At 40.0% G+C, this 19,066-nt stretch overlaps 1 protein-coding gene across 1 annotated transcript in view; it reads right to left on the reverse strand.

The window, feature by feature from the left end:
- The window catches only part of LOC148133278 (uncharacterized), a 191,435-nt gene that overhangs the window by 9,718 nt on the left and 162,651 nt on the right, over positions 1–19,066 (reverse strand). The window contains exons 2-4 of the mRNA XM_087950794.1: positions 8,222–8,431; positions 4,458–4,637; positions 340–421 (exon numbers count right to left, since the gene is read on the reverse strand). Coding sequence (XP_087806920.1) covers positions 340–421; positions 4,458–4,637; positions 8,222–8,431 — 472 coding nt within the window. The remainder of the gene's footprint in view (positions 1–339; positions 422–4,457; positions 4,638–8,221; positions 8,432–19,066) is intronic.

Genomic DNA, 19,066 nt, shown 5'->3' on the forward strand with positions numbered 1-19,066 from the left:
GCCATGTTAGTGTAGTGGTTAAGGCACCAGGGTAGAAACCAGGAGCCTGTGAATTCTAGTTCCACTTTTGGTATGAAAAATGGCTGAATGACTTTGGCTCAGTCGCTTTCTCCCAGCCCAAAATGTCAGATGTGGGTGATAAGCTGTTGTAACCAATGGATTAATGCTTAATTGATCCAAACAAAGCACTCCTGCACTGGTGGGGAAATGTTAGGAAACTAAAAAAAAATGTAGTGTGCTGAACTTGGATCAAGGAAACCTGTGTTCAAATTCCCACTCAAAGTACAGCTATATCCATGGTATCAATCTTCAGGCAAATATTGCTGGACGCTCATTTACCTTTGCATAATCCTCCTTAACAGCTTTCAGGTCAGCATTCAATTGATCTACTTCTTTTTGAAGGGCTTCTTCATTAGGGTTCCTAAAAATAATATATTTCTTTACACAACTATTGTGGAATTAAAAAACACAATGTTTTTGCTTAGCATATAATTAGTAATTTCACTGCTGTTGTTGGAAGGGTAAAAGCAGCAGAAGAACCCATCGATCAAGGTCTGTGTTAACAGCCGTTTAAGCAGAAGGCTTTGCCTTCACTGTGGTCAAAATGGCAACAGGATTAAGCAAGCTTCATTGTCACCTGTTTATGCAGAGGAGGTAGGGATTTGAAGGCTACAGTGTGGAAAAGCTCTCCTATCCGTATCAACATGTCTTTGAGGCTTGTAGTTGGCCCTTCCTGTTTTTCTGCACTAGTTATAGCTTTGCTATAATAAAACTACTTCATCAAAGAATCTCCATAAACCTACTTCATCATAGACATATGTCCTTGAATCATTTCCTTCTACCTTCCTTGGGTGAAGCCCAACGTTCTCAGGGTTCACGCATATGAATGTATGCTTGTAAACCAGTTGGGGGAAAGGAAACCACAAGAATTTGTGTAACCCATGTGGAGATACTCTTCCATTATTTAAAAACACACACACATGACTGAGTATGGGAGGACAGAGAACAGACAATGGCGAAGTCAGTGCCATAGCCCAAGATTAAATAGAATTCCTCAAAGTTCCTGATTTGCATCACCAAAATAGGTGCAAACATTGAGCTGAACTCCACGTTTGATCCTGTAAAGGGGTCCTTCTGAGCCTTTTGAATCTGACATAGCTTTTTTATAGCTTAAATAAGGTGGAAACCATCCTCGTTCTCCTCTGCAGTCCCTGAAAACCATGCCATGAAATTATGGGATCCAGTAGAGCAGGTTTTCTCCATCTCAGCAACTTTAAGGTGGCTGGGGAATTCTGGGAGTTGAAGTTCACACATTTTAAAGTTGCTGGGATAGAGAAACCCTGTTCTAGAGGATCCCGGTGATCTATTAGGGTGACAAAGGGAGGGGGGAATAAACCAAGTTTGGTTTCCCTTTACCCCAGAAGTAGCAATTGACAATGAAAGTCCAAAATGCAACCAAGAATTGAAATCACTAAATGCATTGCAATTTAGGGTTAGCAATTGAGAGCCAGTATAAATGTTAAGGCATTGGATTTAGCCTGGAGAAAGTCAGGTTTAAGTCCCAGTTTCATAACTGAGATCATCTAGTAACTTTCTATTCTATTTAATCTGTTTAGGCCAAGATATCTCACAAAATTGTTGTGGGAATAACATTACAAGAAACCCTGGCAAGCCATCTTCAGAAGAGGCAACATATATAAAACACTGTAAGCAACAGAATCTAACTTCTTTACTCTCAACATTTCCTTTATCCCAGTAACATATAAGTATTCTGGGACCTCACTCCTTTATTACAATATTGTATAGCCTAGTTACAGTTGGACTAAGAATCCTGTGATTTATTTATAGGAATAAACTTTGCCCAGTTCATAGGCAGCACTGATTTATAGACCTATATAACATATCACATCTGAAGTTCAAATTCTCAGAAATAATAGGAAGAAGTGATTAGTTGTAGGTTGAGCCTACATTATTTTCTCAGTAAAGGGAAAGTCTGCTTTTATGAATGTGTTGGGGAATTTTTCCTTCTTCTGGAATAAATTCCTGAATTTTAGTGGGTAAAATTGAAAAGTATTATGCCTGGGTTTGGATAACTGCTCTGAACACCTTATGGGAGCCGGAAAATAAAGATGTTTTGTTTAAAAAGGACAAAGCTGTAATTATCACCATTAAATCAATGAAGTCACTACTGTACTCTATATGCTTCGGAAACAAATTGTAATGTTCAAAGGAGCTTACTGCTAGAACAATGTCACTTCAAACTTCATTGAGGTTATTTCCAAATCTCCAAATGAGCATAATAATAAATCATCCTTTATAAATAATAAAAGATTCTTTCCAGTCAAGCTATATTTGACAGGGCCAAACTTCTTTGCTTAAGAAACATACAATAGGAAGAGGTTCCCATTTTTAAAGCAAAAGAAATATATTAGCAAATGAAACAGAATGCAAATTAATCCCACTGTTTTGCTATGGAGAGCCTAGCCAACAGAGATGGACTGCTGCTGAGTGTTTAGTTGTTACGTATAAGCTGACAACCATTTTCTGAGGCTCTGTGGACAATGACAGCAGACGCAGTACTACTAGCCAGGACCACAAATTGCTGCTGCTACGAATTGTCCTCCTAGAAAGTGTGGAGTATTTTTTTAATGTATGTACACTAACAACATCTCAGTTTTTCCTCTTCTGCTTCATTGTTTCATACAGAACAGTTTTCTGCCTTCTGTCTCTCCCATGCCTCTACATTTTCAAGAGAAAGTCTTCAAGATTATGTCTAGTTCAGATTTTGACAAAACACAAATGTTGGTGGAAATACAGTGCACAGGTATACCCCACTACATTTGTATTTCCTCTTCCTCTTCAACTGCAGTTCCATCTCATTCAAAAAAGAATTCCACATTTCACAGAAGTTTTTCTACTGTGGAAGATGTGTAGTTCTTCTAATGGATAACAGCTATTTTGTGTATTCTTTTCAAAGAAAGAAAACTCAAGAGCTCTTTAGTCAACTGGTTTCTTATACTGTTTAACAATGACAACTCTCCCCTTTAACCATGTACTGTTGTGGTACAACAGACCATGTCTGTGGTAACTACATCCATTATTCATGCTTGCTTGATGGCCAACCTGATCAGCTCATATCCACTTGAGATGTCATTCATGTACTTTTGTTTAGAATGGTGAAGGCTCCGAATAACAATTATATGCTAAACAGTTACTTGTGACCCACAAAGGTGAGGGGGGGAAATGAAAATTGAATACTGATGAGCATGTCACATTAGTAAAAAATAATGCTTTCTGAGAGCCTCAGAAACCTTGTTCAGGTACTGATTATGGCTTGCTTCTTTGGGACATCAGCTCTGCAAGATTAATATTATGTCTTGCAGGATTTTTTGCAATACACTCTAACCCCAAAGCAGCGTAAAATCTTACTTAGCTGCCAGATCTAAAATGTACAGCTTAGAACCAAGTCTTAAGTGGCATTTGAGAAAGGCAAGCAGATTAATCATAATAGAAGGCCAAGCCAGAATATTTTACAAAATCATTTTCCAGAATCAATTTATTAGACAATAGATAAAAAATTACTTACACATTCGCTGTTTGAAAATTAGAAATCTTCTCTTACAGTGTACTTTCTATTGTTGCATGCATCACAATTATTCAATTTGCCTAAATATAACTCAAATATATTATGGGATGGATGGATACACACACACACATACACACACACACACACACATACACACACATGCATATATATGAACGATATGGGTTTTTTTTCCTGCATACTCATCCAAGCTTGACAAACTTTCTACATCTAATTATTCCCACTTAGTAGGAATAATTAGGAATTTCAAGGAAGGATTTTTCTCCAGCAGTCAGTCTTCTGATTCACCTAGTACAGCCATCTCCAAACATGTCCTCCAGATATATTCAATTCCCCAGTCTCCACACCTCTAATATCAATTGTTAGGACCAGCTGTGAAGAGGTGACTGTGCCCATAGAAGTATTTTTCCCCAAGATACCTAGGTGACTATCATGTGAAACAAAATTAAATGAGACAAGCCAGAGATAAGCTATGTAAACATTGTTATGCTGTTGGACAACTTCAACAGGCAGAAAGTTCACAAGGCACAGAGGCCAGTCCTGCTCCCTCCTGTTGACTTATGGCACAGATACAAACAATCCAAGCAGCATTTTATGACACAGTGTCAAATTCCCCTGAGCCCAACCTTACATCATCACCTATCTGTCATTCCCATCCCCATCACTACTGCCCTTGACAATGAAGGCGACACGGCTTTCTGGTAATCTATACAAGTAGTCCTTAGCTTACAACAATTTATTGGGATCAACTGTGGTCGTAAGTCAAGGACTACCTGTAATTCTCCAAGACAAGTTTTCGTGCAGGTCTGTGCTTTGAGGCTGGACAAGGAAAGCCCAGCCTTCTGTAACTCACTTCTTCCCCAGTCCTTTATGTTTTGACTTCACAATTTCCTGTAGAATGTAAGTCAGTCGGTCAGATGGATACTTTCGGGCAACACTCTTCAGTCCTTGGATTTCAAGATCCTTCTGATGCAGCAAAAGGACCAGTGAACGATAGTTGTCCAGCAATTTGGAATCATTAAGTAGGGTCTCTCTGTTAAGGAAAGAAAGCCCAATGGTTATCATATTGACACCCTCAAGGAGGAGCTCTTGGGCTTAAGAGTAGGATAGCTAATCACCTGTCAGAATAAAGATAGATAATAGGGTATTGCTGCACCAAATAATTGGACGTAGCATGAAGGAAGGGACATTTCTCCTCGTTCATAAACCACAGGTTCTTCTTGCAGACTGGTGGGCATATCCTTTCTGAGTAGATGCTAGTGGCAAGGCTAATTCAAAACATCCTAAAGCCCCAGGAAGGATTTATATTACACATCCAGGACAAGAGAACATCGTCATCTCCAGCATACCGTAGGACCAATTTTACCAAATGACAGTTCATTGCCTGAAGCCAATGATCATTTATTTCCCCTGCATCATCTCTAGTCTGAATGTTTGAGGGTATTGCTAAGACATACTTTTCTGCAATGGAAATTAGATGGTACAGTGAATTCTAGCCTGATTTATTTTCAACATTGAGAGAGGTTGTGGGGTTTCTTTGCATACCCAGAGAAGGGAAGGAAAGAAATATTCAGTTACTCTCTCTGAAATCAGCCAGCCAAAAAGGCATATTTATTGTTGCTATGAGAACTCAGCTACTGTTCCCTAGCATCAGGTGGAAGCTCCCCAAGGCAGCTCTTAGTTACTGCCCTGTTTAATCTCTGTGTGGCAGGAAAATGGTCATAAAATAGACAGATCAAGTGCCTACCCGGATTTACCTGAAAACAGACAGTCCGGGATAATTTTGGTCGGCTACCTGGATCATGTTTCATTTTCTTTCTTTTTTTCCATCATGGGACACTATTTTATCTTTTTAATAAATTTGCTTGTCCTGAACCTTTACTAAGATTCAGTTGTTCCCAGGTCATTATCAGTATTGCAGTAATGGACAGAATTGCAGTACTTTTTGGACAGTCAAAAATGAAGAATCGAATCCTCATAATTACAGTCCCCATAAACTCATTTGGTGACTTTAAGCCACTCACTAGTTTTGTTGTGAGAATAAAAGGAGAAGGAAGCCAAACCACACCTCCTTGATCTTTTGGGGGGAAAGAGAGGAAAATACAGGTAATAGAAGAAAGAAATAACTCTATAAATTCAATCTCAGTGTTCCCAAATGGATCTAGAAACACCAGCCTACCTCTCAAACTTTTGATTCTGAGGATTTTTAAAATGTATTTGACATAAAAAATACCCCCAACAACTGACCTATAAAACATTTTGAAGCAAAAGTTAAACAAAATCAAACTAAATGCTGCAGCTTAAAGTAGCAATTAGCTCTAGGCAAAAATAAAGTTTTTTTTTTAAAGATATTGGATAATCATTTGTCTGAAGTGGTGTAGGGTTTCCTGCCTAGGCAGGGAGTTGGACTAGAACAGAGGTGGTATTCAGCAGGTTCTCACCAGTTTTGGAGAACCAGTAGTGGAAATTTTGAGTAGTTCAGAGAACCGGCAAAAACCACCTCTGACTGGAGATTTTACAGTATCCTTCCCCTGCCAAGCCCACCAAGCCACACCCACAGAACCGGTAGTAAAAAAATTTGAATCCCACCATTCTAAGGTTCCTTCCAACTCTGTTATTCTATTCTATGTTATTACCTGAAAGATTCCCTGCCAATGTTTTTGGAGACCTTATTGAAATGGCTTGCTGTTGCTTTTTTATGGGATCTTTTATTCCCAAGCCTAAATAACAGCCTTGGGATTTCCTATCCTACATCTAGTACATTCCTCCTATCCCAGTACTAATCAGGTCTGATCCTACTTCTCCCCTCCCCCTTTCAGGGTCAACTTGGTCACCAGGTACCCTAAGTCCCCTACAAGTACAGTCCCAGGAGATCCTTTTTTTACTCTTTGCAACTACCAGATCCACATATGAGGAAGGCTTAGAAGGAGAGCTGGCCTGAACCAGATAACCAACAAGTTTTAGGCTGGACTCAACTACTGCAGCAGAGCTCCTGAGAGATAATCTCTGAGGGAACATGCTCTTCAAGAGTCAGAAAGACTTCTGTTAAGCAGGAAGCTGGATATAAACCTGTACTTAGCACAACTCATACAACACATTAATCAACCAGCTTGATTAGCAAGAGTGCATAGATCCTCATGTCTATCTTAATCTGGCCAAAGATTTGTCTACTTGAATCACACAAGCTCAATTACACAAGTTATTTCAAGTTTATACGATAGAATTAGCTTTTGATCTTCTGAGGTAAAAAGCAGGCAGGGCTGGATAAATTGGTAGTGTATCATCTCATTAAGCAGGCTAACTGGCTTAGTTTATTGGGGGGGGGGCTGCACCCTAATTCCATGTTGGCATGGTGAACACTTGTTGGTCATGTCTCTTCCCAACTAGTGTGTGTGTGTGTCCATTTCTTTTCTGTGTATGTCCCTGTACATGCATTAAGACATTTCTTCCTGGCCTCCCATATGTTGGATTAATTATAGCTTGCCGGCTATTCTTAGCCCTCTTCAACAGCTTGCTATTTCTCTTTCCTCCCACCTCCCACCAGGGTCAGCTTCTGGGGCTCCAACAAGCAGCAGTTCCACATTTTCTGGGCTCCTCAAGGCTCTACGCTTCCTCTACCTGTCTCCACCTGTCTCCCATTCCTTCCCCATGATCTCATCAATCCCCCATCTGGTGATTTTGTTTTGTCTTGATATATTTTGGTTGCCATGGGGAAAAAGCAGGGAAGAGAAGGTATGCAACTTTGGCTGCTGGATCAAAAGACATAGTAGGAGTGTGTGTGAGGGAATTAAAAAGGAAAGAATTAGCCTTTTCCCCTAGGACAACCAGATGTAGGCTGCGAAAATCTGGGCAGTCTCTAGATGGCAGAAGAGAGCTACAGAAAGGTTGATCCCTCTGCTGGTCATCTGAAGTTTTGCCAGCCCTATTCTGCTCCAACCCTCCTTCAGAAGAACAAACTTTCCCCCCCCTCAACTTAGCCCTCAACAAGGGAAAGAAATTAAAGTCCACAAATTCTTCCTTTTGCGCAAAAACGCCATAATATGTACTTCTTTTTAAAATGACAAGTACGCTCCTATAACTTTTATACAAACTATAAAATAATCATTTACCAGCAATTCAAATAACTTTTTCTTACCCAGAGGAAGGAATAGGTTTCTATAGTGAGATAAGCTAAAGCTTATTCCATATCCGAAGCAATACTCCACTTGCATTGCTCTGTGTCCAACCAATCCCAAGTCCATAGTCCATAAGCTATTTTGTACTTTGAGCTGCAAAAATCCAAATGCTCATTAATGGTACTCCAGATCTTTGCAGCCCAGAGGCGATAGCCCTAGCCAGGTTGTAACACGGTTTAGTTTTGGACCATGGGTTACTGTGTGAATCTGGCCTCTGTAGATGGTAAACCAGTTTCTGGCTGAGTGTGAGATAAGATTATCCAATGGTGGTTTACTCAGCAAAGTATGGCATAGTTTAGTGCGATGTGTGAACTCACACGGATGATAAGATGAGCTTGCTGTTGCCAGGATCCCTGCTGATTTCAACATTACTGATTAGAAACCGTGTTACTGATTAATTTTATGAATGTTCTGAAAGAATCGGTATGCGGACAATGCTTACCTCTGTTTAAAGACTTTGGAACCCGAAGAAGCAGTAGAGAAGTTTTCATCACTTTGGCTTTCAGTCCCAGGGTAGAACATCATGCTGACCCTGGTGATGTAGGGTTTCTTGTTTTGTTCCCACTGTACGCCATGTTTGTTGGTATCCTCTTCATCTTCTTCTTTTTGAAGCTCTTCTTCAGCCTTCCTAGGGGGACTTGTCCTTCTTTCCCTTGGATAAAAAAGAAACATGGAATGAATGTATGGCTTTACTATCCAGGTATTCTGACCTTCTTCAACTCAGTGCCCCTCAGCTGTTTTGGATTATGCAAGGAACCGTCTTTTCTCAGTAGTTTTTCCCCATCCAATCCAATCCAACAGGTTGAGCGTGCTGCAGGTCCCATCGTCCAAGGAAAGTCCATTGGAAGGGACTGGAAGATGTGCCTTTTCTAGGGTAGCCCCTATCCTTTGCAACATCCTTCCTGTTAAGTATGGAGAATAAGGGAGACCAGACATCTGACCAGTGACTTCAACTCTTTAATAAAGTGATAGAACATAACAGAGCAACGCTATGGGCAGCAGTAACCCTTTTATAGGGTTAGCTGCTGCCTTATTAACCAATGAAATGTGCAACAAGTTCAAACTACTGACCAATAGGACCAGTCCCAAAAGTGGCCAATCAGGGACTGGTTCTGGCCCAATCCCAAGTTGTTGTATAAGGACCAATCAAGTGTGCAGGTTTTCAACCCCTAATTTGCATTTAGGTTATTCACTTTTATTGATTCACAACACTTCCTTCAGAGAAGGATGGCTCCAGTCCCGTTGGCCTTTTGTAAGGTTTTAAAAACGTGGTTATGTAGCTGGGTCTGAGGTCCCAGATGTGTTAAAAATCCCATGTCTTTGCTTTATTGACGATTGTCATGATAATTTTCTTGGCAGCTGCATCTGTTTATTTTGTACGGTTTCTAATTGTTTTAAAACTATTTGCCACTCAGAGTCCCTTAGCTGAGATGGGCAACTATAAAAATTAAATTAATTAATTAAAAACAAAATGCTGTACTCTGGATTTGCATAATCTTTGGGAAGAAATCTAGGAAAGTCAAATAAAAATCAGAATACACCCTTAATGTAAGCCTGGCAAGAGGTTTTTAGGAACATTTGTAGGTAGCCGCCAATTTTCTGATTATGGATTCCTTTAAAAAAAGTCGCTGTCTCCAGCTCCGTTCTCAGGGAGAGAGATGGGGAGGGGAGAGAGGGAGAGAGAGAGAGACTTTTGGCTTCATGAAAGGAAAGCAGCAGGAGCAACAGAAGTCTTTCTTTCTCTCCCCCAAACTCTGCCAGAAATGAGTCTTTGTGAGACTTGTCATGCCGGTGCAGCCTCTTGGAGCAGGATGCCTTGCAGGGTCCTAAAAACTCATTTCTGGTGGAGTTTGGGGGAGAGAAAGAAAGACTTTTGCTGTTTTCCTTGCATGCAGCCAAAAGCAGAAGAAGAAAGAAGTGGAAAGAAGCAGCCCGGTGGCCAGGCCAGGCGTGTGGGGCAAATGGGGCAAAGTTCTCCCCCTCCGCCCTTTCCCCCCTCCCCTCACTACCTCGTGTTGTTCACAATGCAAGCAACACAAGCCTTGTGTTCCCGCAGGCCATGTGGACGGCGCAGCCTTGTGTTGTTCCCACGCAGCCTGGATTAATTGCTTTGGGAGGTGCTTTGGGGGTGACATTTCCTCTGTGGACCACCAAAATTTTGTCGCGGACCACCAGTGGTCCCCAGCTGAATGGTTGGCAACCACTGTGCTAGAGTTCTATATTGGTATCTTCTAAAATGTATATGCAGAATATATATATGACAAACACTAGCCTATAAATAATTGAACTGGACTTCAAATTGCCGAGAGACATATCAACCAGTTCAGCTGGGGCAGGATTTCCCAGGATTTCTGCTAGGAAATACAAGTTTGAATTCTGATTGCTTACTGGATTCAATCAACCTTCAAATTCTAGCCTTGCCAATTTATCTCCCACCATTTTAACCCCAACCCATTCCCTTTCAATCCCACCTGCAAAAGTATAGTTACTTAAGCCAAAAAGCTGCCTGACCACATGTGCTATAATAAAAATGTAAAGTGCTATAAAGCTGGAGCAGGGGGTTGGCCTAGATGACCTAAAAGATCCCTTCCAACTCTGTTAATCTGTTAAAGAAGCTGTTAAAGTTCTTACTACATGGCAAGATACAGTATCTTTGACATTGTTAAGGAACGCTGGCAATCCCAAATACATTCCATGAATTTTCAGTAATTAGTTTTCACCTATTGCTTTGGGAACCCTAACAATTCCGGGCACATTCTACACATGCTTTAAAATCCCAGAGTAAACCAATGAGTTGATAACTGCAAAATGTACAGCATAATCACTGTAACTAAGCATATTCAAAAATCTGTTTAGGCTGCAATCCGATAATTGCTGAACTAAGTTGTCTCCCATTCTTATTTCCTGTAGGTAGTGAGTGAAAAACAAGGATTACCTTCACATAACTGTTGCAAAGGCAGACTCTGCTACATCTTTTTTTTTAAATGTCGCACAAAGTCTTGAGATATTCATCTTGTTATAGTAATAGAAATTAAATTTGTTAAAAAAAATAGTTTGTATGGAATCGTTCTTCTCTTCCCTAGTGTTTGCCATAGGACCCAAACCCCCAAAGAACCTCTGGGTTTGTGCTTCTCCCAAATAAAGTGTTCCTTTTTTATCCCCTGCCCTTTAACTCACATTTTATGGCTGCTGTAGCCACTTGTAGAGGATGCACTAGAAGCTTTATGATGCAAGTCCCATTGCTTGCAAGTCTCTGTCCCAGAGTCCTAGGAAGGTCTTTGTTGAGGTCACCATGGTAACATAAGAAAAGGGAGGGGGGACCAATAAAATCTGTAGCAAGAAAGGAGACTGGAAGAACCTTATTAGAAGGGGTTTAGGCCCCCCCTGGGAAGCAGAACCCATAGGAGGAATTAACTCTTGATCTGTTGGGCTGATTGAACCATGGGTAAAGAAATGAAATGGTATTTATTAGTTCTTGCTCATATTGTCGCCCTACACTTAACCACCCTGGTTTCCAGATTCATGGAGCATAGAGACAATCATTTGCTTCATTTGGGTCATCCCTCAAGACCTAGGTTTGCAAGCAGTGAGCATGCAAGCGCCCTCAGCCTCATCTATGTAGAAATGGTGCCATGAGCGTTAAAAAGATGTGACTGCTATACCTGCGGGCTCATTCACATGTATAAAGTTTGACCAAATGCATGGTAAATGTGAATGTCTTAATCCAGTGAGGTGTGATGACCCGTAGTCTCTCAAAATAACCCAAAACCTAAAACATATATTAAAGCCCGGTAAGGCCTTCAACTTAACTTCACTGTTTTATTAAGCACAGTTTAAAGTCACAAAAGTAAATAAGGAGGCAAACAGAAAACCAAAACAAACCGCATTGATGAGAGTTCCAAAACAAGCCAAGATAACTAATCATAAACTCCAGGAAAATAACTGAGAAAAGTCCATGGGAAGAATGCCAGCAAAGATAAACTTCTTTCAAGATGAACACTAATTGACTCCAGCAATTCTAACTGTGCAGTTGCAAACTTATATACATAGCTCCCACCTGCAAGCCACGAGGAGGATCATGGTAATCTCCTCTTGAGTAGACCTCGCTTTTCCCTGATCCTCTCCTCCCTGCATGACCTAGGATGGATAGGGGATGGACCTGGATGCTCCTCTGACTGCTCAGCCAGTCTCTGCCCTTCCCCAGCCTCCTCCACCACCTCTGGAGCCACACTCCCACTCCCTGTTGGCTGTTCCTCCTCTTCCTCAGAGTCAGTCTCCACCAGGGGCATGACAAGAGGGGAGGTATCCTAGAAAAGAAAGAGGCTTTCGTATTTTAATGTGGTACAGCCATTTTAGTAAATATAATAATGTATACTATAATAGTGTATACTATAAAGTTATGGTAAGTACTATAAGAATTCATTGTACTATAGAAACATTTTAGAAAGTAATATATGGGTTTCTTTATAAATATTTGGGGATGAGGTAAAATTTATCCAGTCAGGGATTCCAAAGAACTTCAAAAGGGCCTCTCTAAATGATAGGAATGGCTGATACATTTTGAGGCAGAAGATCCAGCCTTCCCATTCACTAATGGGATCATCTCTGTGGCTATGACTGATCAGGAAGAGGATCTTGGAATGACAATGGATATATTTCAAAGCAAAAACATCAACACAAGTTGCAGCTGCTATAAAAATTGATGAATTCCATGCCTGGAATTAATACATGGAAAGCATGGAAAATAATACAGCCAGGATAGCAATTACATTGTATAAATCAATGACGCAGCAATATTTGAAGTAGTGTCTTTATTCCAATCACTCAAAGTGATGGAAAAAGTATAAAGTATGGCAACCAAAATAATGAAAATACTTCCTTGTTGAGGATAGAGTTCAGACTGAGGCTTTTTAACTTGAAGGAAAGGTAGGCAAAAGAGGCACAATACAAATGTGTAACAAACACATGACTGATGGATTGAGGACTATCAAGTTGGTATTGACTCTCCGTGACATTAAAATGTGGTTCCAGAAATGTCTTCCTCACTTTCATAATGTCAGAACTCACCTCCTCCCCACCACACATTCAAATCAAGGACTAAGGATGCCTGTGGGTTCACAAAGGGCAGAAGAAGGTATACAAAAAAGAAAGTGTTAAGCTATCTTTCTCAGAATAACAGGAGCATCTCAAGGCTTGTCATGCCCCTGGTGGAGACTGACTCTGAGGGAGAGGAGGAACAGCCGACAGGGAGTGGAAGTGTGGCTCCGGAGGTTGTGGAGGAGGCTGGGGAAGGGCAGAGGCCAGCTGGGCAGTCAGAGGAGGATCCAGGCCCATCCCCTCTCCATCCTAGGGCACGCAGGGAGGAGAGGATAAGGGAGAGACGTGGTGTACTCAGGAGGAGAGGGCCTTGATCCTCTACATGGCTTCAACTGTGACAACTGAATAAGAGGACAGACATGCATACGGGCAAATGCTGGAAACAAAGTGTGGAAATATCTCTAGTTTATGGTTCCTCTCTGAGTTTGGCATCCTTCCCAGTGTGTGTTCTGTTATCTGTGGATGTCCTCCAGCCCTTATCTTGCCTGGTTTGTGTTGCTTTTTTCCTCCTTCTTGTAATTGTTTGTGTGGGAGTTTTTTGGTCTTCCGTCAATTCGGAGCTTAGAAGCCAAGTGAAGGAATAAAAGAGTTTTCACCTGTTTTCTGTGACTGTGTTTGTTTTGTATCCCACCCTGGGTCATCACAAGGCTATTAAAATGGGGTTCTTCCTATTTACATGGATGGAATTTTTCAGTTAAACCATTTTTGCTTAATCAAAGCTGGTTTAAGCTTGAAATAGCCTTCTAATGCTACTTGGCCAGATTCCCAAGGCAAGTACTTTTGCTGAGCTTGCAAGGGAACACGTCATATTGATAAAGCAGCCAAGGTAACACATTACTGAGAGTTAGTTGTTTAAAGTACCCGTATAAGTCTGCAGCCAATGTGCAAATTTAATAAAATCAGCCTAAATTGATTTTTAAAAATGAATTATTCCTACGCTTATTTAACCGTTTCCTCATCAGTCCATAAAATGCTGTGCCAATATGACATACAGTGATTTACCGTCTCTCCCTATTATCCAATTTAGTTTCTATCCCTTTTCTATATTCAGACATTCTACATGCATTCACATGCTGCTGTCCACTTTGCTTGTCAAAGTGAATATATGTACTGTTAGCCTGTTCCCTTCTCATGTGGCTCCTCAACTTAAAATGGCTTTACTGTGTGGTTAAAGAAGTTGTCCATACTCAGACTAGCTCAATTACCAGTAGTTAAATGTGCAAGCCACAGTGTTACGTTTCCCATATTTTCAAATTATCACAAATTACTGCCTCTTCCTCCTCCTCTAATTACCACCAACCTTTCCTATCTGCATTTTATTGCAAACTTCTAGAACCCGCCCCTTCTAATTCTGTGTTTGACCACTTTCAATCTGGCTTCTACTTCAGTACTTCATTAAAACTTCTGCAAGCACTATAGTATTACTAAAGAGTTCTCTTTTGGATATGCTCTTCTCTTTTCCTTTCAATAGAGATGATAACCCTCTTGCACATTCCCCCCACCCCTCCAGCATCTTTTTTTTTTTTTAACTCTGTGCCTTCTAGTAGAGGGCAACTTCCAAAATTTCTAGAAACCTTGGCTGTTGATTTGATGCATCCATAGGGGCTGTGATAGGAAAGATCATTCTAGAATTTCTGTGATTGTAGACCTCAGTTAATTTCTCACAGATTGAGTTGACTCTGGTGATTTTGTTTGAGGAATCCCTTTGTCCTTTGCTTCTCTTTTACTGTCCACATATTGTTTTTCATCTCTTCACTTCTCGTGGTGTTCAGTATGACTTGTTTCTAATAGGAAGCTTTATCTTCTTTCTTGCAACTTTTTGTGTCTCCTTTTAAGGAGCCTTCCCTTTATATACTTCTTTGTGTTTTTGCATCCTGCCAAAGATTTATGGCCTTGGTGGCTTTGTTTTTTTTTAACTTTCCCTGAGCATCCCCTGATCAGTCTATTCATGGATGGGCTTCAAAAAATTTAGCCTGGTTGCTGGGTGGGCATGGCCATGGCAGGCATGACTTACTGGAACTTTCCAGGAGGCCTGTTTTTCGCCCTCCCCAAGCCTCCACGTGGGCCCTGTACTTACCTGGCATCCAAAATGGGCTGTATGGGGTTAGCTGAACTCCGCAGAATCCTAGCTAGAGGATCACCCAAACCCGTGCAAACCCACAGCAGCCCATCCCTGAGCCTATTATTACATTATATTCTTTCTTCCTTTGAACACTTAGAAAATGACAGAGGTCCTTCTTTGTACTTTGTGGAAAATGAACAGAGTATTGTCAAAAAATTGCCATGCTTCTAGGAGCTGGTTTGATGTAGCGGTTAAGATGAAGGACTTGAAACTAAGAAGCTATGAATTCTAGTCCTATGGAAGTTGCCATTCTCAGCCTCAATTTACCTCACAGAGTTGTTGTTATAGGGAAAACAGAGGAGGCAACACGATGCCTTGAGTGGTACAAAGTAAAAGCACCTAAATAAATGAATAAAAATATTTTTGTTACAACTTTATTATAAAGGATGCCAGTTTGGCCTAGTGGTTAAGGCACCAGGCTAGCAATTGGGAGCCCGAGTTCTAATTCTGCCTTAGGTATAAAAGCCAGCTGAGTGACTTCAACCCACCTCACAGGTTTGTTGTGGGGAAAATAGGAGGAGTATTAGATATGTTTGCCACCTTGAGTTGTTTATAAAAATAATAAAGATGGCATATACCTTCCTTCCTTCCTTCCTTCCTTCCTTCCTTCCTTCCTTCCTTCCTTCCTTCCTTCCTTGGCATACCTTGCAATGTTTGTAGAATATGCAAAACAACTGTGTGCCATTCATTTCATATTTGCTTGAAATTGGACTCTGTCAGTACAGAAACAGCCTAATTTCAAGCAGCAGCTTCAATCCTCTAGCCATGGCGCAGATTTATTGGTTTGTAAGTTTTTTTCTTGCCATCTGTTCCTCTGCTATGAAATTTGCTATTTGCTACTTGCTATAGTGTGGTCTTGGCTGATCTTGAAAAAAGTTAATGTGGGTCAGACCCAGGTAGCACTTTGAAAAGAGAGAGCCCTCTATATGCATACTGTTATGCACGTTAAAAAGGAGCAGGGCTTCAATTCTGCTATTGGAACCACCTCCTGCAGATGCCTGGAGTGGTGGTAAACTATTTCCATATAGAATAACTGCTAAGGGTACCATATGGACTGCATCCAGGTACTTAATTAGATTTGGGACTTGATTCAAGAGAGTTTTTATCTTTCATTCCTCTTGTATATGTGGTTTGTAAATGTCCAAATACAGTGTGCCAGGAAAAGAAAAGAGTTTGATTTTGAAATGACAGCACAAATTGCTGGTTCAGGTTTAAATTAATTTTCATGTCATGCTATATGGTTCAACAATGATCTCTTTATTAAACCACAATTGGATAGGTTCCCAGAATACAAACCACAGTGTGTGAGTTCATGTATCACCTTAGCCAAAATCAACAAACAGGTTATGGCTTAATAGGAGGTAACCTTACAGGTTTCAGAAATTGCCCATTAGAATATCTTAGGTTGTTTTCCAGAATTTGTATAGGTAGAGATAATCCCCAAGACTCCTTCTACCTTATTCTCCTTTATTTAGTATTTCCTGATCTTTATCTTCTTAGCTGAATGAAGGCTGATCTAATGTTGATCTAATGTTAAGGTTTAACTTTACTTCTTTATACCTCTTTCCTTTAATCTTAGAAAAGAAAATACAACAAAGCATATTTGCAGCAAGTTGTCATTTGCTTCACATCTGATCTGAATGCTACTTTATCCCATTTTTGTGTTTACAACAATGGAGCATTGAGCATAAAGGATCACAGATTTCCACATTAACAATTTCAGTTGGTTATGCAGTGCTAGAAATTCAATGCAATCTTAATGGGGAATCTTAACTCTTGGCTGTATTGTTATTTATTTAAATAAAACAAATGTGATGTTAGATTTGTAGGAGGTGAGTAATTACAGTACGTTTGTACAGCACATTCTTCATCTCTTCTATATAATGAGCAAAGAAAGCTGGCATTTAGCCTTCTAAAAATATCAGTGTTGTTTTCTTTTTTCCTTGTTGCAAATAAATGCTAAAGAATGTTTGGAATACTCTATTCCAAACACAACACTAAGAGAGGCAATATCTTTATAAGCCAATTGCTTCTGTAGAAAATTGCAGCAAGCTTTCAAGTTTCAAGAAGTCTTCATCAGGCAAAGAGAGGAGGGAGGAAAATGCCAGACTGCATGTTTAAATGAATTGATGCAGTCTTCAGATACACAAATTGCTCACAAATCTGGAGACCACTAAGTTGTGGGCAGCAGTTGTTTTCGTTTGGAATTCAGAATGTCTTTCTTACATGCATACAAACACACACATATGCACACACAAGCACCTGGGGTGGGATTCAAAAATCCTAGCAACCGGTTCGCTGCCCGGTTGTTGGGTGGGTGTGGCCTATTGAAACTTCCGTTTCTGGCTTCCAGTGGGCCTCTAGAGCCCCAGGGAGACCGTTTTCACCCTCCCAAGAGTCTGGAGGCCTCCTCCAGACCTCTGGGAGGGAGAAAACAGCCTCCCCCGGGCTCTGGAGGCCCACTGGAAGCCAGAAACAGCCCCAATTTCGTGACTTCCGGTTTTTCCAGGAGGGCCATTTTTCATGCTACCTTTGCTTATGCAATATACTAAGTCCAAACAACACAAATCACCTTATGGCTTAATGTGATTATGGCTATTCATTATTCACTAGGGATATTCACTACTGGTTGTAATTAGACAATACAGCTTTTTTTAAAAATAGTAAGATAGAACTATGATGTTAAATTTGGCTACTTAACTCTTATCACAGTCCAAAGATTTCAGTTTCACTCTGGCTGCAATCCACTTCCCATGATTCTATTCAATTTCAGTAATGGCAATTAAGATGATGTGTAATATAGGCTTATATTTTCCTTTGTCATTTAGCACTTTACCCCTGGAGAAAAAGTGATGTGCTTCATTCCTTTTTGACATTGTCCAGACATTTTGCTATCTTATGACTGCCGAGAAGAGAACACTCAGTGCTTTTCATGTAAGTAAAACTATTTTACTCCCGCTCATCCGATATAAACAAAACTTATGAATTGCTTATAAAAATAATCTTATCTTAGGGGTGGAAATGAAGCATTATTCTTTCCTTCCATATATTTTAAATGTGCAAATAGCATAAAACATGTGAAGTGATATTTAGAAAATGAGAACACAAAATCCAAGTTTCATGTCATATTTTGATTCAATTTTTTGGGATAAGCTAAAATGGGTTTGCTTAATTTTTTTTAAACTGCCTTCATAAGACATATGTAGATATTTATTTTGGGGCAAAATGCTTTGGGTTTTGATGCTGAATTTTAAAAAAATTCTGCCCTGCTTGGATAAAATAAGTCAAAACAAACTATAATGAAAAAGGTGTTTTCCAATCAAAAGTTTGTACTGTTCAACTTGTATCACGCACAGATGTGTTCTTTCATCCTGGTGTTCTGACTTTTAGAGTTCCTCATTACACTTTTTGCTTAGTCTTCTGACATACACAATATAAATCTTTAAATAATTGCAGCATCCTTTTAATATTTTATTCCATTTTAACATATTGTTTCACACTCCATTTGAATGCAGAAGAACCTTACAGTGGTCAGTTTTTTTTTCCTTCTGCTGGAGCTGTTTTGGGAGAGTTGGTATAGCTGTGTGACTTGTTTTTGATAAATGATAAAGAAAGGTGTTTCTAATACATTTTACTTTGTGTCAATCGTGTTCTAACCTTCTTGCAACTGGATATACAGTACCATTGCACTGAATAGTCTGTACCATTCAGTGCAATGGTATAAACACATTTTTTTAAAAACAGAAAGTGTAAGGGGTCCTTTTTTACTTAAGTTTTCACTGTTTGTGAACACTCCAGTTTTGCAAAATTATAGTATCTAATGACCTTGGTTGATCTCAAGCAAAGATAAAGGTCAGAGCCAGTTAGCAGTTGAATGGGAAACTGTTAGGAAATTCTAGAGCTGCAGACTACCCTGCAAAGTTGAAAAGAACTTCCCTAAAAAGCCATGGCAGTTTATGTATTGTTGACAAGATAACTCTCTTAACTATGGCTGTGGCTTCTCACAAGTCAAGTAGTCTTTACCTATCATATTTTACCAGAGATTCCACATCTATACTGGTTGATTAT

Source organism: Notechis scutatus, chromosome 1, assembly GCF_049901735.1.
Source record: "Notechis scutatus isolate UNSWTSFEM ecotype Mainland chromosome 1, rNotScu1.2, whole genome shotgun sequence".
Lineage (NCBI taxonomy): Eukaryota > Metazoa > Chordata > Lepidosauria > Squamata > Elapidae > Notechis > Notechis scutatus.